The 21,266-nt window shown below is 45.1% G+C and overlaps 1 protein-coding gene across 5 annotated transcripts; it reads left to right on the top strand.

The window, feature by feature from the left end:
- Positions 1 to 1,939: 1,939 nt before the first annotated feature.
- LOC132318942 (myosin heavy chain, skeletal muscle, adult-like) lies at positions 1,940 to 19,311 on the top strand. Of its 5 annotated transcripts, none has more exons than XM_059827987.1 (38): positions 1,940 to 2,146; positions 2,240 to 2,383; positions 2,477 to 2,633; positions 5,932 to 5,959; positions 6,058 to 6,169; positions 6,366 to 6,458; positions 6,583 to 6,646; positions 6,739 to 6,837; positions 6,944 to 7,047; positions 7,130 to 7,268; positions 7,717 to 7,835; positions 7,922 to 8,071; positions 8,898 to 9,068; positions 9,708 to 10,010; positions 10,117 to 10,191; positions 10,428 to 10,515; positions 10,610 to 10,727; positions 11,332 to 11,455; positions 11,542 to 11,678; positions 11,783 to 12,038; positions 12,819 to 13,061; positions 13,291 to 13,467; positions 13,554 to 13,699; positions 13,787 to 13,877; positions 13,966 to 14,355; positions 14,508 to 14,634; positions 14,796 to 14,914; positions 15,429 to 15,625; positions 15,932 to 16,115; positions 16,202 to 16,367; positions 16,543 to 16,667; positions 16,828 to 17,136; positions 17,236 to 17,439; positions 17,709 to 17,834; positions 17,930 to 18,100; positions 18,187 to 18,291; positions 18,435 to 18,530; positions 19,156 to 19,311. In XM_059827987.1, the coding sequence occupies exons 1-38, from the start codon at positions 1,940 to 1,942 to the stop codon at positions 19,309 to 19,311; spliced, it is 5,820 nt and encodes a 1,939-aa protein (XP_059683970.1). The 5 variants fall into 5 exon arrangements, with proteins under 5 accessions (XP_059683970.1, XP_059683968.1, XP_059683972.1 ...); XM_059827985.1 differs by having other exon boundaries at positions 9,708 to 10,014; positions 10,115 to 10,191; XM_059827989.1 differs by having other exon boundaries at positions 9,708 to 10,028; positions 10,138 to 10,191.
- Positions 19,312 to 21,266: the final 1,955 nt, after the last annotated feature.

The following is a 21,266-nucleotide window of genomic DNA, read 5'->3' as shown; positions in this document are numbered from 1 at the left end:
CCCTGCGCCCACTGTTTCCCACCGGTTGTTTCTGGGCTCCTCCTGGGCAGGGCACAGGGTGTTTCCATTGGCCTCCCCATGCCCTGCGCAGGGACCCCAGGCGTGAGCTCTGGGTTTGAACTCCAGAAAAGTGAACGGTGGATATTACCCTGGATCACAGGCATCTTTTTTCTGACCTTGCCCCTGTGTTATTCCCTTAGCCCCTGTGTTATTCACCGAGCTTTATCCACTGAGCTCTTTTAATAACCAAAATGCCAATGACCAGGAGAAGAGTGTCTTTAGATCGGACGGTGTTTAAAGCAGCTCAAGTGACAGTGCCCTTTTCCTAGAACTAGATCAGTCACTCTCCAGCACTACAGGCAAATTCCCCCTTTCTCGGCATTGTACAGGACTGTCTCCCACCTCTAGTGCTCTGATATAGGCAGCACTGTTTTGATAGCTTTTGTTGCTGGAACTGTATGAATGTGTAAGTGTGCAAGATATTTGTGATGGGATGGGATTGCTGGATTGAGGATGTATCAGAGTGCAGAGGATCTCGGACTGTATGCTGTGTGTGTGATTGTGTGTAGAGCTGTGTTTGGGTGGAGGGGTGGGTTTTTTGGGGTTGCAGGTAGTGACAGGCTACAGAGACCTCCTCTGCTTCCTCTACTAAAGGTGGAGGCACAGTAAAAACTTTGTTAATTACTTTAGTGCTGGTCACTAAATATTACACATTTATACTTAATCATCTTTGTACCTAATGCATTTTTGTGTGTACCTTATCTTTCAACAGGAATGTTTAGAAAAAGATTGTAATTTTTTTTTTTCTTGGGCTGCATCTCAGTTCCCAAGAATGTTGGATGTAAGAATTTGGGCTGTAACACATTTTGTTTCTCTCATTTCAAATATTAGTTGAACAGAAGAGTTAAATTCATTTTACAGGAACATTTTAGCTTTTTTTTCACACAATTTATATCTGCTGCCCTAATGCATTTCTTCATTAGCCTCAGAACATCATGTGGAAAACATTAATATTATCTGCACAATGCAACTGGAAGAGTTGCAGTACAGACGTGCAATAAAAATCTGCCTTGAATCCAGGAGGAAATCACTGGAAATGCAGCAATAGAATCCATAAGTCCCACATCCAAGTTCTCCAAGTGCCTTGACTAATTGAGATTCTCTCCTTAAGTCTCTTGTCAAATTATTTATAGTCGATACATTCACATCATTGGTAAGATACAAAACATTTCTAAATATATCTGGTCAAATCAAATGACAATTCTGCCCTTATTTAAGTTTGCCAGACAATGCTTTGCCAAAGAATGTTTGCCAAAAAATATTTTGACCGAAGAAAGAGGAGGAATCCAGAGCATCTGCCAAGCAGACTCTATAAAAGTGTCTGCAGTGCTCTGCCCTGTCTCCAAGAAAAGTTTCAAGGTAAGTGTGCTGGGTCTAGCGATTTGTTGATATTAGGTATCTCCTCTTATTGCATATTATTCAGTATATTCTTCCTGCTGAAACTGGTTTCCAAATAAGTTTTTCCAACTGCTTTCAAGGCATCTGTGTATTCTCTACCTATACCTTTTCTTGAATTTTATGTAAGAATAAGAATGTTCCTTTAACGTAATTCAAATTTTCAAGTACGACACTGTACAATCTGTATAATCTGTAAAGCCAATGTACAATCTGTACAGTGTCACAAGACACAAATAACAGCAATTTTTAAAAAGTTACTTTGTATTATTCCAGGATGAAAACAAGATTTTTCTTTTCTGGGTTTAAATCATTAAACAGGAGGAAGGCTAGTTTTACCATTTTTAGCAATTCTAGTATGTGCACAATTGTAAAACACTGGAAAAGGGCTCCTTGCAAGCAAGGTACATTAATGATCTATTGATGCTACATTTCTCTTCTCCCACAGGGTTCTCTGCTGACGTGCCTTCAATAAAGCGCAGACATGTCCTCTCCGGATGCTGAGATGGCTGCCTTTGGGGAGGCAGCTCCTTATCTCCGAAAATCGGAAAAGGAGAGAATTGAGGCACAGAACAAGCCTTTTGATGCCAAGTCATCAGTCTTTGTGGTACATCCTAAGGAATCCTTTGTGAAAGGGACAATCCAGAGTAGGGAATCAGGGAAGGTCACTGTCAAGTCTGAAGCGGGAGAAGTGAGTAAAAATCAAGGCTTAAAAATTGTATGTAATTCATTCCCAGTCTCAGCTCTTCGCTGACATACATGCATCTCCTTCTTCCTCTGACAGACCCTGACGGTGAAGGAAGATCAAATCTTCTCCATGAACCCTCCCAAGTATGATAAAATCGAGGACATGGCCATGATGACCCACCTCCACGAACCCGCTGTGCTGTACAACCTCAAAGAGCGTTATGCAGCCTGGATGATCTACGTAAGTACCGGCAGCAGTCTTCCTCTGGGTAGCTAGGAGGAACTGCTCTGCCAGGCTAAGTGGAAGCCAACGTGCTGTCTCCATTCCTCGCAGACCTACTCGGGTCTCTTCTGCGTCACTGTCAACCCCTACAAGTGGCTGCCGGTGTACAACCCGGAGGTGGTGTTGGCCTACCGAGGCAAGAAGCGCCAGGAGGCCCCTCCACACATCTTCTCCATCTCTGACAACGCCTATCAGTTCATGTTGACTGGTGAGTTGCTTGGTTTTCTTTAAATTATTTGGCTGTGAACACTCACAGAGGAGAGAAAAAGTCTTTTCACTGCAAAATAGTTCAGTTTACTGATGTTGGGAGGGTGGATGTCCTCTTATCTTTGGAAATATTTTCTTTACCGGACACCATCATTGAGATCATATTTCTAACAACATTAGCATTTACTGTCCAAGGTATTTGGGAGGATATGGTTTAATGCTGAATACATTATGAGATTTTCCTTTGAAGAACTTTGGATAAGCTTTTAGAGTTTTGGGTTTTTCTTAGTTTAGAGTATTGTTCTTTGAATTATCTGCTTTATAGGACTGAAAGTCACTAGGGTGGAGTTCTGTAAATAAGACTGGGTGTAAAGGGAAAGGACATTCAACATTGAAGCCAGTGCTTCCTATGGTGGTTTAACAATAACTCAGGAAGCAGTTTTAGTCAGACATTACAGTGAAACCTGCTCAGAAAATTGATATGCCCTCCTACCATCTCAGAAACAATTTCTTCTTTTCCATTCATTAATATAAATGGAAGCAATAAGAAAGAAGGGTGGTGAAAACTTTTCTAGCATTGTCTAAATCTCCAGAATTTCAAGAAAGAGTAGATTAGTCAGAAAAAATATTAAACAAAGAGATGTATATTTTAATTTGTTAAAATCAATCTTGTGTTCCCTCCTCCCCGCCCCCCCCCCCCCCCCCTTACTGTATTTAATTCTGTAGCATTTAGAAAGGTAAGAAGGTTAATTGGAAGAGAATACTATGAAAATGGAACTGTAATAAATTGATGTTTGGCTAGTGTGTCTTACCATAGCAGTACTTACATAAGTCATCATACATGTACTCTTGCTGGCATCTTCAAGAGATGGGCAGGAACTTGGTGACCACAAACCCAGACTTTTCCACTTCCACCAGGGAGTTAGCTACCTAATGATTTAGTCTCTTCGACTGCATGCAGATTATTGCAAAACACCATCCTAGAGGCATAGAACAAATGTAAATCATCTGGCAAAAAGCACTTTCTTTGAAAGCCAGTCCAGCTAGCCAGCCTATTAAGGTAGGTTATTAAACACACATATACTTTCTTCAAAACATAACTCTGGCTAGTTAACTGTGAAAACACAAAACATATGCAAAATTGAAGATTTGTGAACAACTTGCAGCATGCATAAAAACTTACGCTTATTTCTTTTTCAAATACATAAGGAGCAGCAGAAGGGCTTAAAATGAGTCTGTAGAGTCTGTACTGACAGAGTCAAAATTTAAAAAGACAGCTTCGAAAATATAAGGTCATACCAGAACAACTACATGAGATTTTAGTTTGTTTACCTTAAAGCAGTGTGTGAAGTATGCATTTCTGGAACTCCTCCTAATAGTGGGATTCATCAGAGGAACAACTTCTGATTCAAGTGTCCTTAAAAAAACCCAACAATAAAATAAAAACTAGCAAATTGCCAGGACAGAATTCAACCAGGCTTTCCAGTGGAACTCTACAGCTCAAAAATTCTCACCGAAAATTGCCTGGAAAATGGCAAGTGTTACACTAACTTTTAAAAAGATTTATGAGGGAGTTTTAAGGAACATTATACCAGTAAGCTTGATTTTTGTAAAAGGCAAACTGCCAGCAATTTCTAAACAAGGCAATTACTGGGCATGTGAATATATGTGACTTACCAAGAAAAGGGAAGTCTTGCCTTACAAAACTAGTGATTTTTTTTTAACAAAGGAGAGCTGGTGAAGGTAACCTATCTGAATTCAACAAAGATCTTCAGCACAGTTGATAAAGCAGCTATTCTTAGCATCTTAGCATAATTTTTTATGCTTGCATTCCCTACCAGCTATAGATCTGAGAAGGTACAAAAAGAACTGGTTAAGAAAAAGTAAGACATGGTAAAAATAGTTTTTTTCAGTTTTCATAGTGCAAAGATTTTATCAATGATGTCACACCAGGGTCTGTTCTGGGACTTCTGCTGTTGAACATTTTTTAAAATGCTCTGGAAATGATGACAAGCTTTCTGATTTGACTCAGTCCTTCAGGCCAGTAAAGATGAAGTCTAACAGTGAAAAATTTCAGAGGGACTTTATGATATTAAATGATCACATTATTATTCAGTGATGTGGCAACAAAGTTTGGTCAACAAGAATGTAAAACAATGGATGTAGGAAAAAAACTCAGAAGATAGGCTCATTGCTGACAACTACTGCTTCTGTTATTTACATCCTTTAATACAGCTTTGAAAATTTTGGGTCAGTGCTCAGAAATCTACAAAAGAACAAGTTGAAAGCTGGAGATCACTGAGCAAGAAATAGAGACCAAAACAGAAAACATCATTATATCATGGTGTTTACATGATATAATATAATGTCTGCACCTTGTGTACTGTATGCATTTCTGCCCTTCCTTTTTCAAAAAAGACTATAATAGAAATGGAACAGGTCAAGACAAAGATGAAAAGGTTTCCCAAAGGTATGGCAGGACATCTGTTCAGGTAACGCTAGAGAAATCATTTATGTTACTTCATAACATTATGTGTGGCATGGAGAAGATGAATAGACAAGGAAAGTGTACATGAAAAACCAAGATCAGCACCAAACACATTTTTTTCCTTCACACAGTAAGTGGTTCAAAAATGGAGCAGACTGGGTGATAAGAGTTGAAGGAACACAAAAAGAACAGAGCATGTGTTAATAAAGCAACCAGATAAAATTCTGGAAAGCAAACACAGCCCAAGCTATTACACAAAAAACCATGAAATCTAGCTCTGGAAGTACCAAAATTTCAATATTTCAGAGTATGGGAGAGTATTCTGGTAAAAGGTTACTACATTCTTACAACGTTTTTGAGATTTTCTTTAGGCAACAATCAATTGGCCACTGACAGGAAAACCATCTAGGAGGGTCTATGGACTGAGCAGGCGTGGTTGTTCCTATGTTACAAAATTTATGAGAAGCACCTGGTCCACTTCACTTTAGCTTATAGATAGTTCAATTAATCAGTAACAACAAAACTACTCCTTAGTTGGAATCCTTTTCATAAAGAAAATGAGCAGCTTGACATGAAAAGAAAAAGAAGCATGTATACTACACCTGATGTCCATATCAGTGTTGACATATCAGCTTCCCAGCTACAGCTGGGTACTTTAAAATGTTAAAAAGGAATTAGCGGTGAAGGCACTAGAGGTTTATAAAAGGAATTAGCTGCCTACTGCTAGTGCATCCTCTAAAAGTCCCAAGAATATTTTTATCCAGGATATTCAAGATACATATTAATCTCTTTGTTTCTGCCTCTTTCACAGATCGTGAGAACCAGTCAATCCTCATCACGTATGTACACTCCCTATCCGGGTCCCTGTGGGGCTGCCCGGTGCCAGGGGACCTCCTGCCTCACCACACAATCTCTGCTTCTCTCTTTGGTTTGACAGTGGAGAATCCGGTGCAGGGAAGACTGTGAACACAAAGCGTGTCATCCAGTACTTTGCAACAATTGCAGCGAGTGGGGAGAAGAAGAAGGAGGAGCAGTCAGGCAAAATGCAGGTGAGTCAGGAACAGCAGACTAAACACTTGGCATGTGATTGCCGTGTCAGCTAAACACTGTAACTGGATAATTATCACCCTGTAGGGAATGCTTGAGGATGAAACCATTGATTAATAGATAGGAGCTTGAATCAAGCTCCTCTGTTCCTGACATGATTTTTGGAAAGCATAACCAGCAATCATTATCATCTGGCAGGGAACGCTGGAGGATCAAATCATCAGCGCCAACCCACTGCTGGAGGCCTTTGGCAACGCCAAGACCGTGAGGAATGACAACTCCTCACGCTTTGTAAGTTGTTGCTTTGGACAAAATCTCTCATTACAAGATAAGTGATAACCCTAGAAGTATTCCACGTAAAGAAGATGTCAAAAGAACCCATCCAGGCTGAAATGCTGCTGCTACTCCTTAACAGGGCAAATTCATCAGAATCCACTTTGGCGCTACGGGCAAACTGGCTTCTGCTGACATTGAAACTTGTAAGAGACTCTCCTGGCATGATCCCGTTCCTTTCCAAATTCCCACCTCCATGTGCATTCCTGTGCCTGACTCTTTCTACCTTCCTTGACAGATCTGCTGGAGAAGTCCAGAGTCACTTTCCAGCTCAAGGCAGAAAGAAGCTACCACATATTTTATCAGATCACCTCCAACAAGAAGCCAGAGCTAATTGGTAGGAAGGATCATTATGTCTTTTTGAGGATGATCGCTGAGCAACAGTCCCCTCTGTTACCTGGTTGGCAAAACTAAGCCCATGCCTTGCCTCTTCCTGCTTCCAGACATGCTCCTCATTACCACCAACCCTTACGATTTCCACTTTGTGAGTCAAGGTGAGGTCACTGTTCCCAGCATTGATGACCAGGAAGAGCTCATGGCTACAGATGTAAGTACTATAAAGAAAATATTTTTAATGAGATTGTTAGGGTTGTTAGGCAATGTTTTTACTTCACTGATTCTGTTGCCAGAGTGCCATTGACATCCTGGGCTTCACTGCTGATGAAAAGACCGCCATCTACAAGCTGACAGGGGCTGTCATGCACTACGGGAACTTGAAGTTCAAGCAGAAACAACGAGAGGAGCAGGCAGAGCCAGATGGCACAGAAGGTATCAGCAAATTCAGCAACTGACTTATTCCAAGAACTTCTCTGTTTACAGAGATGGTATGTGAGCCTCCATAGACAGGCCTTTTTTGGTCTGAGTCACCACATAAAACACTGAGGAAAAGCATCTTTGTTCATTGTCTATCTAACTGCAGAGGTGCTTCCCTGATCATGGGTAATACTATTACTTTATCCAACGGATACTCCCCAAACACAGACAGCCTGAAAGGGGGAAGTTCAACTTCAACACAGGATAACTCTCGCTCTCTGTAAAACCTTCAAGCACTTGCTTTCAAAGAAGGCCATCCTTAGCTTCCGGAATTTACATTCCTTCCCTGACCTTCTGTATGAGATCAGACCAATGCTTTTCCATTTCTAGAACATGAACAGCAGAGTTCTAGCCATTGTCCAAAGATAAATGCTTCTCTCTCTCTCGCTCTCCCCCTCTTTAGTGGCTGACAAGGCTGCCTACCTGATGGGCCTTAACTCAGCTGACCTGCTCAAAGCCCTGTGTTATCCCCGAGTCAAGGTTGGGAACGAATACGTGACCAAAGGTCAAACTGTGGAACAGGTAAGTAGAAAAATGGCTTAAAAAAGTACTTGAGCATTCTTCTTTGACCCTAGGAGGTAACTCTGGTCCTTTCCTCTTTGCTTTAGGTGAACAATGCAGTTGGTGCCCTGGCAAAAGCTGTCTATGAGAAGATGTTCTTGTGGATGGTTATTCGTATCAACCAACAACTGGATACCAAGCAACCCAGGCAGTACTTCATTGGTGTCCTGGACATTGCTGGCTTTGAGATCTTTGATGTAAGGAACAAGGATTTGGCACCATAGTCAAGGGAGAGAGAGCTAGGGAGCTGTCATGAGGACTCAGACACACACTTCTTTTTAAGAAGATTCAGAAATTTATCCACATCATCTGCAGTTTTCTAGAAACCTCTCCCTCTTCTCTGCCACACTAGCACCCTCAAATGGCTTTGCTAAACAAACACTTTGATTCTAACACTGCCAACAGGTAGAAGAAAGCTTTGCTTTCTGACAAATGGTCTCAGAGGCTCTTGAGCTTGCAAAGGTCTTAGGCTTTGCAAACAAGAGACAGCTCTAGGACTAAGGCTCACACAGATGTGGGCCAAAGGTGTGGATGCTCTTGGAAGAGCCAAGGAAAGGGTAGTGCTATGGGAAAGTTCACAGCATCTTTGCTGTGTTGTGAATGCAGTGATGATGGTAGGACTTCTGTGTCAGAGCAGAGAAACCCCCGGGTTGTTGATCTGAGGGTGGAGAAATTCTTGGGTGGGACACCGAGGATGTTTCCCCTCTCTGGGAGGTCAGAGAGCTGAGACACCTACACAATGCTGCAGCTAAGGTTACTGAAGGATTTGCTTTTGAGTAGCACAGTAAAAAAAGAAATGTTACTTTTAGCTTGATTTCAAAAGTAAAAATAATAATAATCAAATCCTTAGAGGACAGTAAATTTTACAGTAGAAGTCCTGCCAAGGAAACACACACTGTTACAGTATGGCTAGGAGTGGTGTTTTGGCTGGGGAACTTCAAACAGCATTAGGAGAATGCTAGCAAAACCCTGTGGCGTTTGCCACACCTTGAGAACCTGTGCACCTCTCCTTGCTTTGGGCAGTTCAACAGCTTTGAGCAGCTGTGCATCAACTTCACCAATGAGAAACTGCAACAGTTCTTCAACCACCACATGTTCGTGCTGGAGCAGGAGGAGTACAAGAAGGAAGGAATTGAATGGGAGTTCATTGACTTTGGGATGGACCTGGCTGCCTGCATTGAGCTCATTGAGAAGGTACCTTTTCCATACAAGTGTACAATGTATTTTGGAATTCTGTGATGTTTCTGAGCCAGATTCAGCTCAGAAAGAACTCGTGGCCAGACATTCAGTGGCAGCTAAGCAAAATATTTTGCACTGAAATTTATTTTAGTCTGGTGAAGAGAAATTAGGTAATGCAAATCTGTGTCATCAGTCCTGCATTACCTGGTCTTCAAGCATGGAAAATGTAGCCTGGACACCCACCAACAGACTTCTTCAAAACAAACTGGAGGCAGTCTCCTTTCCTTTTTTCCTCTGAAGACTGAAGTCAGAACTCCACACACAAATGGGGGAAATAAATATCATCTCGCCTGACTTTCCAAAACAACTAGGCCTCTTGTAGCTATTTTCCCAACTATTTTTCTATTTACCACTTCTCCCTCCAATTCTACTCCCAATTCTACCCTGAACCGGACAGACGTTCTTACCAGTTCTGTGAAAAAAGGCTGCAGGAAGGCAAGGGAAGGCAGAAATAAGCTCCCTGGCTGAGAACAACTCCTGACAAACTTAGGCCCTTATTCAGGCTGAGATGCTACACTGGTACCTTTGATGTTCGTAGCACATGCTTCACATCATTATAATTTTTCTCTGTCACTTTTTTGTGGTACCTTCCAGCCCATGGGCATCTTCTCCATCCTGGAAGAGGAGTGCATGTTCCCCAAGGCAACGGACACCTCTTTCAAGAACAAGCTCTACGACCAGCATCTGGGCAAGTCCAGCAACTTCCAGAAGCCCAAGCCTGCCAAAGGCAAGGTTGAGGCCCACTTCTCCCTGGTGCACTATGCTGGCACGGTGGACTACAACATCACTGGCTGGCTGGAGAAGAACAAGGACCCCCTGAATGAAACTGTCATTGGGTTGTACCAGAAATCATCTGTGAAGACGCTGGCTCTACTCTTTGCCAACTACGGTGGGGAAGCAGGTAAGCTCTGTAAAGTCCATGTTCCATGTGTTCATACTGTACAAAGGGGAATCTCAAAGACAATGGTAAAGACATCTGCTCATTTTCTTTAATTTTGCAGAGGCTGGTGGTGGTGGTGGCAAGAAGGGTGGCAAGAAGAAGGGTTCTTCTTTCCAGACTGTCTCAGCTCTTTTCCGGGTAAGGGTAGAATTCATTACCTCTTTATTGAAAATACCCACTGAAATAACACAGGAGTTCAGTAGAATTTCTGTGAGAAGATAACCCTGTAATTCCCTGAGCAAAGTCTGATTCATGCATAACCATGCATTTCTGATAGGTCAAGACACTGAAACATTCAGTATTTATTTGCCTATTATATATAAGCATGAAGTGCTTACAAGCTTTAATCTAAACTTCACCTTATGATCTCACAGGAGAATTTAAACAAGCTGATGACAAATCTGCGCAGCACTCACCCCCATTTTGTACGATGCATCATCCCAAATGAAACAAAAACACCTGGTAAGGGGATCCAATAGGAGGAAAACTTGAGCAGCAGAAGCTCTTCTCCTGAGTGTCAAACAATGGGGTGGTCACTAATGGTGGTGTTTGTTAGGTGCCATGGAGCATGAGCTGGTGCTGCATCAGCTACGATGCAATGGTGTGCTGGAAGGGATCAGAATTTGCAGGAAAGGATTCCCCAGCAGAGTCCTGTACGCTGACTTCAAACAAAGGTGAGACTGCCACACCTTTCTCCCCATTCTTTTCCTATTCCACACCTTCTACGTCCTAAATTACTGAAGTATCATATTAACTACACAGTTTAGGGTATACAGTCTGTCATCAAATCACATTACAGCAGTCTACTACTGAGAAATGATGATGTAACATAAAAGTTTCCTTCACACCTCCACTTTGCATTTGAACAACTATACATGTTTCCACCCAATGTCCTAAAAATGCCTCTGCACTGTCTTTAGGGAGGTCTGTCCCTATCAACGACATAGTCAGCTGTTGCTGAAAATGACCAGCTGAGAGCTATTGCTGAGAACAGGCTGAATAGCCTAACACAAAGATTTTAACAAGGAACTGAGTAGTAATATAAAAATGTTTCACTACTGGTTCATGACGATATGGAAATGCCATTGATCAGGATTCCCTTGGAGTCTGAGTCAACAGTATGAAATCTTCACTTGCACTGTCTTGAAAGAATGGACTATCCCTCGTACATGACATCACTCAGTCACACAGTTGGCTGTTGCTGAGAAGGCTGTGGGGTTCAGTCACAGCGGTGGTTTCAGTAATGTGGATTTCTTCATGTTTTGCTTTCTCCTACAGATACAGAGTGCTTAATGCAAGTGCTATTCCAGAAGGTCAGTTCATGGATAGCAAGAAGGCTTCAGAGAAGCTTCTTGGATCCATTGATGTGGACCACACGCAGTACAGATTTGGTCACACCAAGGTAGAAACAAGTCCTGTGTTCAAACACTATGTGCCTCTGTTACACAAAATTAGAGAGTGATGTGCTACAATGTTCCCTTTCTTAAGGTGTTCTTCAAAGCTGGACTGATAGGTCTGCTGGAGGAGATGAGAGATGAGAAGCTAGCAGAGATTATGACCATGACGCAAGCCCGATGCAGGGGCTTCCTGATGAGAGTGGAGTATCGGAAAATGGTGGAGAGGAGGTAGACTTTTCTCACCCATGCACCAAGTTCTCATGGTAATTGGACAATTCAGTCTAAATTCAGCCAATGTGAGGTATCTAATAGCTATGTGAATGTTTCTTCAGGGACTCAATCTTCTGTATCCAGTACAATGTTCGTGCATTCATGAATGTCAAGCACTGGCCCTGGATGAAGCTGTTCTTCAAGATCAAGCCCTTGCTGAAGAGTGCGGAATCTGAGAAGGAGATGGCCAACATGAAACAAGAGTTTGAGAAAACCAAGGAAGAGCTTGCAAAGTCTGAGGCAAAGAGGAAGGAGCTGGAGGAGAAAATGGTGACCTTACTGCAGGAGAAAAATGACCTGCAGCTCCAAGTGCAGGCTGTGAGTATCACCGTTCATTTGTCGTTGGGAAAAGAATGTTATACAGCCAGAATGCTTCTTACCCTAAGCAGAGACCTGCAGGAAGCTGACTAACGTGCAGCAGAAAACAGTCTAAATTGCACACTCTTAGCGCTGAGTAAACAGGCACTGGCAGGGGCGTGGTGAGTCTCACGGCAGCCCCACATGAGATTCTCGGCATTCCTGCTGTCTGAGGAAAGAGGGCAACACTAGCCAACATGTAATCCACCGCAGAGAACTCTGAACTGCAAGGGAAGTATCTCCACCTACTCAAGTTTAAAAGCAGGGTATCTGTCTGACAGAGTAAAGGAAAACCTGAGAAGGACCCACTTTTCCTACTTCCAGCTACACTAGAAGGCCTTGATTACTTTCAGAAACACGGATACTGCCCATTCAAACTCAGTTAGGAAAAGGCAGATTCTTAACATCAAACAAAACACCACTTGCTCCACTAAATTATTCTCACAAAGCCTTTACTCCCTGAACATTATGGGGTTCACATTAAGTCAGTTAAAAAGAAGTAGCCAGTGAATACTTTATCTGTCAGCTACCCTGTCTGTGAGGGATTTTTAAGAGACACAAAAATTGTGGCATCAATGTGGATACCAGATGACAGTAGACACCGGGCAAGATCTTCCAGTTGCTGGAGTGGAAGGCCAGGTTCAGCCCCCATTTTAACACATGCCTACTCAGTGATACAAAAGAGAGTGCGGAGAAACTTCAAAACATTACAAACCACAAAAATTTGTGTGTCCCCACCAGGAAGCAGACAGCTTGGCTGATGCTGAGGAAAGATGTGACCAGCTCATCAAAACCAAAATCCAGCTGGAAGCCAAAATTAAGGAGGTGACTGAAAGGGCTGAGGATGAGGAGGAAATTAATGCCGAGCTGACAGCCAAGAAGAGAAAACTGGAGGATGAATGTTCAGAGCTGAAGAAAGATATAGATGACCTCGAGTTAACGTTGGCCAAAGTGGAGAAGGAAAAGCATGCCACTGAAAACAAGGTAAACACACAGGCACTCACATAAATGGTGAAGGGACAGAAGCCTTCCACATCAGCCGTGTATCCTCAGAATGAAGCTAGGTTTGGAACATGCCAGGAGCATCACAGTGGGGCAGCTAGGCAGCCCAAATGAAAAACAAGCTCCTGGTTAAGCACTGCAAAGTGAAAAAGTCACTGCACTAGCAGTCGTCTTCTATGCAAACTTTTGGCACTTTTTTTACAATCAACAGGTGAAAAACCTCACAGAGGAGATGGCAGCCTTGGACGAGACCATTGCCAAGCTGACAAAAGAGAAGAAAGCCCTCCAAGAGGCCCATCAGCAGACACTGGATGACTTGCAGGTAGAAGAGGACAAAGTCAATACTCTGACCAAAGCTAAGACCAAGCTGGAGCAGCAAGTGGACGATGTAAGCACATGGGTAGCTAAATGAAAAAGAAAACTTTGTAGGGGAAAGTGTAGCCAGCAGAGCACTCATGGTCTTGTTCTTTTTAGCTGGAAGGTTCCCTGGAGCAAGAGAAGAAACTGCGCATGGACCTTGAGAGAGCTAAGAGGAAACTCGAAGGAGACCTGAAGCTGGCCCATGACAGCATAATGGATTTGGAAAATGATAAGCAGCAGCTGGATGAGAAACTGAAGAAGTAAGTGTGGCTGTGGGGCAGTTGTGTGCTGGGCTGGTGTGCTTGTCTTTTTTCTTTGAGCTCTAACCCGGTTTGCTTTGCCCAAAGGAAAGACTTTGAAATCAGCCAGATCCAGAGCAAAATCGAGGATGAGCAAGCCCTGGGCATGCAATCACAGAAGAAGATCAAGGAGCTGCAGGCAAGTCTCTGCTCCTTCCCCTCTCTCACCCAGACACAGGCCAGGTAGGAGGAGGGCAGAGGTGTGAAGGGTCCCTAATGTTCCCCAGGCTCGTATTGAGGAACTGGAGGAGGAAATTGAGGCAGAGCGAACCTCTCGGGCAAAAGCAGAGAAGCATCGGGCTGACCTCTCCAGGGAGCTAGAGGAGATCAGCGAGCGCCTGGAAGAAGCAGGAGGGGCTACTGCAGCTCAGATCGATATGAACAAGAAGCGTGAGGCAGAGTTTCAGAAGATGCGCCGTGACCTCGAAGAGGCCACGCTGCAGCATGAAGCCACAGCTGCTGCCCTGCGGAAGAAGCACGCAGACAGCACAGCTGAGCTTGGGGAGCAGATCGACAACCTGCAACGAGTGAAGCAGAAGCTGGAGAAGGAGAAGAGTGAGCTGAAGATGGAGATTGACGACTTGGCCAGTAACATGGAGTCTGTCTCCAAAGCCAAGGTATGGAATTGGAGTAGAACATGCTCACAGGGTCAAGGACTGGCACATAGACTGCATCTACCAGCCACATTCTCATAAGAAAAATCCCTGATGTGAGGATAAGGCCGAGTGCGGGTGTTCATTTCCTTTCCTTCATTGTGTTTGCTCTCTAGGCAAATCTGGAGAAGATGTGCCGCACTCTGGAAGACCAGCTGAGTGAGATTAAAACTAAGGAGGAACAGAATCAGCGCATGATCAATGACCTCAATACTCAAAGAGCTCGTCTGCAGACAGAATCAGGTGAGACATCCTCATTCCTGAGGTGCCACGGGTGGGACTGCATGCCATGAAGATGCCACAGGGTCCAAGATGATAACTTGTATCTCAGAGCTACTGATCACAGGGGTTTAACATTATATTATTAGTAGTCTAGTTACCTTTTTTCACTTTACCCTTCCCAGGTGAATATTCACGCCAGGTGGAGGAAAAGGATGCTCTGATTTCTCAGCTGTCTAGGGGCAAGCAAGGATTTACCCAACAGATTGAGGAACTCAAGAGACATCTAGAGGAAGAAACAAAGGTGAAACTGTTCCATATAAAATGATTTTTTCTGGTGATAAAACTGTTCTTTGAACAAGCGACATCACCCCTGTATGAATCTGGAAAATACTGTCCATAGTATTTTATATTTTAAACCCAAAAGTGATTCAACATTGTTTCCCCAAACAGATGTAGTGCCAGAGGGAACACCAGTAATGGACATCCCCCAACTCATAAGCTAGAGAGGGAAGGAAGCATGATGATTTTTGTGCTGGAGGAAGTAATCCACAAGGCTTTTGTGAGATTCTGGTGGTAGTCTCTTAGACAGGACTCAGACACATGTGTCGAAACATTCAGAGAAACAGCAGATTACTGTCCCCAGAGCACCTGTCACTAACATATCCTGATCCTCCCGAACACGTTGATGAAGGCTTCATCAGCTCCCAGCTTTGCATTTGCCTAATTAGACTTTCATTCTAATTTCACTGTCAATTTCACTATCAAGAGGCACCTCAAGACAAGTACTTATGTCACCAATCCCAATGTCCCCACAGGCCAAGAATGCCCTGGCCCACGCCTTGCAGTCTGCTCGCCATGACTGTGACTTGCTCCGGGAACAATATGAGGAGGAGCAGGAAGCCAAGGGGGAGCTGCAGCGTGCCCTGTCCAAGGCCAACAGCGAAGTGGCCCAGTGGAGAACCAAATATGAGACGGATGCTATTCAGCGCACGGAGGAGCTGGAGGAGGCCAAGTACGTGGGAAGTGGGATGTCGAATGGCTGGAGAAGACTGAGACTGTCCAGGGAAACTGGAAATTGGAGTCTCTGAGACTGGGTTAGGACAGGGATGGGATGAAGGCAGGGATATACTGTCTTTGTGGTAGAGGGGAGAAGGGGAGAGAGAGGAAAAGTGTGCTGTGGAAAAAGTGTAGATTGGAAGGACAAGCGTAGCCTTTAGGGCTAGAAAGGCTGAGACAGGCCGAATACTCAGGAGGTGCTAGGACACAGATGCGGTAGACCCTTTAGCTCTAATCTGGCGTTGTGCTTATCTCGTCCCAGGAAGAAGCTGGCACAGCGCCTGCAGGATGCAGAGGAACACGTTGAAGCTGTGAATGCCAAATGTGCCTCCCTGGAAAAGACAAAGCAGAGGCTGCAGAATGAAGTGGAGGACCTGATGATTGACGTGGAGCGATCGAATGCTGCCTGCGCAGCTCTGGATAAGAAGCAGAAGAACTTTGACAAGGTCTTTTGGGCTCCCGGCCTGGGGCTCCTGGGCAGAGCATCCCCTCCTGACTGCCACATCCATACTCACGCCCCGTTTCTCTTCAGATCCTGGCAGAGTGGAAGCAGAAGTATGAGGAAACGCAGGCTGAGCTGGAAGCCTCCCAGAAGGAGTCTCGCTCTCTCAGCACGGAGCTGTTTAAGATGAAGAATGCCTATGAGGAGTCCTTGGATCACCTGGAAACGCTGAAGCGTGAGAACAAGAACTTGCAGCGTAAGTCCCTAGCCCTCTGCTCCTGGCGGGGCTTTCTCACTATCTGCTGCTGCTACCCTCCGCTCCACATGGGTCTGTGCCTGCAGGTTGGCAGTGATGTCCCTCACCTTTGGTTGGCAGGGCCCTTGCCATTCTGCTCTGTGCCTGACCATGCCGTTGGTCTTTGTTCCCACAGAGGAGATTTCGGACCTGACGGAGCAGATTGCCGAGGGAGGAAAGGCGATTCATGAGCTGGAGAAAGTCAAGAAGCAGATTGAGCAGGAGAAATCTGAACTCCAAGCGTCTCTGGAGGAAGCTGAGGTACACAGAGTGCTAATAAATGGTGTCGAGACTGAAAGTATGGGAGTAGCTATCTGCAGAGATGGCAGGAAAGCAAGCCTAGAGTTCATGAAGTAGTGCATAAGAGATTACTTGGAAAGGAAACAGTAGTTTAAGTTACTATTCCTGCTGACTTGTCCAGGCCTCCCTAGAACATGAAGAGGGGAAGATCCTGCGCCTCCAGCTTGAGCTCAACCAGGTGAAGTCTGAGATTGACAGGAAGATAGCAGAGAAAGACGAGGAGATCGACCAGCTGAAGAGAAACCACCTCAGAATTGTGGAGTCCATGCAGAGCACCCTGGACGCTGAGATCAGGAGCCGGAATGAAGCCCTGCGGCTGAAGAAGAAGATGGAGGGAGACCTGAATGAAATGGAGATCCAGCTGAGCCATGCCAACCGCGTGGCTGCAGAGGCACAGAAGAACCTGAGGAACACACAGGCAGTGCTCAAGGTCAGTCCAGCAAAGCTACAGAAAAAGAAATTCAGTCCCTGACCTTTTTGGTACCCAGCGCACACTGTCGCATCGTAATTTCTCTTGTCTCTGTCACAGGATACCCAGTTACACCTGGACGATGCTCTCAGGACACAGGAGGACCTGAAGGAGCAGGTGGCCATGGTGGAGCGCAGAGCCAACCTCTTGCAGGCTGAAGTTGAGGAGCTACGGGCAGCCCTGGAGCAGACGGAGCGGTCGAGGAAAGTGGCTGAGCAGGAGCTTCTGGATGCCACTGAACGTGTGCAGCTCCTCCATACCCAGGTCAGGCACTCTGCTGGAAATTAGTCCCATCAACAAGGGATAACACAGAATAAGATTGCTGTGCATCTTGTAAGTGATTACTATGTAAACACTTGAACAGCCATGCTGTGATACGGCCAATCCAGCCAGCCACCCATGTCTGGATTGCTGCTATGGCTCTGAAGAGGACTCTTGCATGAAAGATTTTCATAAACATTACTCACACTTTCACCTCTTGATGTGGAGGCATGAGGTCTAACAGTACGAGTCATGTCTTTCCTGTTACACAGAACACCAGCTTAATCAACACCAAGAAGAAGCTGGAAACAGACATCATGCAAATTCAGGGTGAAATGGAGGATACGATCCAGGAAGCCCGCAATGCTGAAGAGAAGGCCAAGAAGGCCATCACAGATGTGAGTTTGGCGGTCCTTCCACTGCTGGTGGTGGATGTAGTCTCTCCCAGACTGTCTCCAGCCCCAAAATGGCTTGGACCCTTTGCTCTCCTCAGGCAGCCATGATGGCAGAAGAGCTGAAGAAGGAGCAGGACACCAGCGCCCACCTGGAGAGGATGAAGAAGAACCTGGACCAGACGGTGAAGGACCTGCAGCACCGTCTCGATGAGGCTGAGCAGTTGGCTCTGAAGGGAGGCAAGAAGCAAATCCAGAAGCTGGAGGCCAGAGTGCGTAGCGCTGGTATTTGTGCATGAGTGAGCACGCCCCTTGGAGAGAGAGCAGGGAAGCTCCAAAGACGGGCTTCTCTTTGCAGGTGCGGGAGCTGGAAGGGGAGGTTGATGCTGAGCAGAAGCGCAGCGCTGAAGCCGTGAAGGGTGTGCGCAAGTACGAGAGGAGGGTGAAGGAGCTGACCTACCAGGTAAGGCAGGAGGCCTCCTTGGGCTGACAGAGTTTTCTCACAGCAAGTCAGATTTTGTGTGCACCATCCCCAAGGGGAATTGTTAACCTCACATGACGCAGAAGCATTAATTCCTTCTCTTCCCTGTTTGCCAACTGCTTTAGTCTGAGGAAGACCGGAAGAATATTCTGAGGCTGCAGGATCTGGTGGACAAGCTGCAAACGAAGGTGAAGTCCTACAAGAGACAAGCGGAGGAGGCTGTAAGTATTGCTTGCAGAATGGGCAAGAGCCACCTTCCATCGGGGCAGCACGCACATTGAGATGAGTATGAATACCAGGAACGGGGCATGAAAGAAACTGCCAAGACACAACAGTCTTGGCCACGCTGTTCTAGTATCGTGCCATGAGGCTTTGCTGAGTTCTGGGCACCCTGCAGCAGTCGGGGATGAACTGAGGGAAGTTCTGCAGCCGGTTTTATACAGGAGGTCAGTCGAAACAAACCTGGGGACCGCCTCCACTGACTGAGAAGTTCCTGAATCTCTGCGGCTGTTCAACAGCAGAAGGCTTCAGGGTCTTTCTCAACCTAGTAAATCACACTGACAGTTGGGCAGCAAGTAGTGGGAGAATAAGCACAGAAATGACAAGACCAAGGGACAAAATAGCTCCTCAAGAGTGACACAGTACCGGTGAAGTTTTTCACAGCGGGGTCCTGAATACGGGAGGGTGAGGAGGTCTGTGTGAGGCTTACGTGTAAGCAGCGGTGGGTGGGGGATGGAAGTTTGTGCCTTCCCCCATGGAAGAGTTGCAGCCCCGCAAGGCCGAGGCGCAGGAGGAGTGAAACCCCTGCCCTGGGCTCCTCACTACCGACTCCCTCTCCCCGCACAGGAGGAGCTGTCCAATGTCAACCTCTCCAAGTTCCGCAAGATCCAGCACGAGCTGGAGGAAGCCGAGGAGCGGGCTGACATTGCAGAGTCGCAGGTCAACAAGCTCCGAGTGAAGAGCCGGGAGTTTCACGGCAAGAAGATAGAAGAGGAAGAGTGAGGATGTCATGGGGCAGAAAAGTGACCTGAGGGCTGCACAAAATGTGAACTCCTCTGTCGCTTTCTTCTGTAATTAATCTTTGTAACCACGTCAATATCTAGAGAGTAAAGACCTTAGATTCCTTTGCATACACATCATGAGACTCAGTTTTCATTTGTTTCTCTTTTTACTGGTTAGGTCTATAAAATCATGAGCTGTCTATAACATCACAGGTTTGGCTTATAACTTTTATGTACCTATGCCATGGTACAGCTTTTTGTCACCTAGTTCCTAACTACTTATACCTTCTTTATTATTTAGTGACTGGGGGGGCACGAATAGAAATTTGACTTCACATGAAGAGAAGTCAAGGACAGTAAATTCCTGACAGTGACTCCTGCCAGTTCAGCCTTCATACTGTTGTGTCCCAAACAACATCTCATGTTATATCTACCCATAGAGCACCTCAGCACTTTCCAGTTGTGCAGCGTGTCAGGTGTGAGCTGCTCCTTTTGCTGGCCACTGTCCAAGGCAGATTTGTGGAGGGCAGATAACCAACAGCGTTTATGTTTTTTTGGGAAGCTGACAGAAGGTGGTTTTTAGTGTCCACTATGTTTGCTTCATGAATTTAATTAGTTAGGGGAACGATGAAGAGTATCCCTCCCCATGGACTAAAACTGGGGAAGGCTGGTGACAGTTCTGTGACAATTCCTTTAATTCCTGTAAATCAGATCAGTGTCCACAAAAGCTGAGTCTCTGGCACACTCCCCTCTGAAACACTACCCTGCCTGGGGGAATCTTTCTTTCCTGATGAGAGAGCCCAGCTGTTCAATGTGGTGCTTTCCTTAGTGGTATTGTAGAAACTCAAGCCCTCAACCAGGAGCTTCTCTCAGTAGCCTATGGCAAGAGAGGTCAGAGCAGACAGTGAGCAGAGAAGAGGCAGCTGCAGTAGTCCATCAGCGGAAGGGAAACACAGCGGTATTCATTAGTAGCTGGCATTTCCAGTCTAGCCTATTGATTTTCCATTTAACGTGCAGGAAAAGTAACAAGGAAGCTGGGCAGACAAACGGCAGCTTGATTCTGGGCCTGCGCAGAGCTCCACATGAACTGACAACAGAGACTTGAGAGCAGGGGTAAAAAGCCATCATGTTCAGTCTCAATCACTGCCTGTTGGGGCAGGGCTCAAAGGGCTGGAGCTCACTGTCACAGCCACGGCTTCTGAATTCCCTGTGAGCACTGGACCAGCCCAGCGTATGTAACACATCCTGGGAAAGAACTGGTATGGGGAACTGAGGACAGGTAGTTTGTGTCCTTCCCAAGGGAGTATTCCATTAAGTTCAAGTCAGCCTTATATATGAATCAAAACAGAAACCTTTGAAAGGGTAGATGAGCATGTGGACAGGGAGGTGCAGCTGATATAATCAACTGGGATTTCCAGAGCCTTTCAGCAAGGTATCCCAACAAAGGCTTTTATAGAAGTGATAAAGCCATGGGATAAGAAGGAAGCTTCTCACTCAGATAAATAATCCACTGAGACACAGAACAAATGAGAAAAGTTATTTGTGCTGGGGCTTGTGTTGTTCAAGCTATTGATAAAGCACGCTGAAGAGGTGTTGAACAGGAAGGAACCCAATGTTTCCCAATGAAATAATGCTATTCCAGGCAGTAAGGACAATGACTGATGCCTAAGAACTGCAGAAGGCTTTCATGACACTGAGCAAACAGTGCCATTAAATAGCATACATAATTCAGTGCAGTTAAAACCACAAAACTATACACGTGGGGAAACATAATGCACTGTCACATATGAAAAGATGGACTCTGAGCTGACAATTACCCATCAGGAGCAAGGGCTTCCACATGCGCTGCGTAACGGTGTGAAAATATCCACTCATTTCATCAGCAGTGGTAGCAAAAGAGAAAATGAAAAGAGACAAACTGAATTTGCAAGGAATTTATGATTCCAAAGGCAATGA

This window comes from Gavia stellata, chromosome 22, assembly GCF_030936135.1.
Source record: "Gavia stellata isolate bGavSte3 chromosome 22, bGavSte3.hap2, whole genome shotgun sequence".
NCBI lineage: Eukaryota > Metazoa > Chordata > Aves > Gaviiformes > Gaviidae > Gavia > Gavia stellata.
The sequence above is the reverse complement of the archived record's forward strand: the minus strand, read 5'-3'. Positions and strand labels throughout refer to the sequence as shown.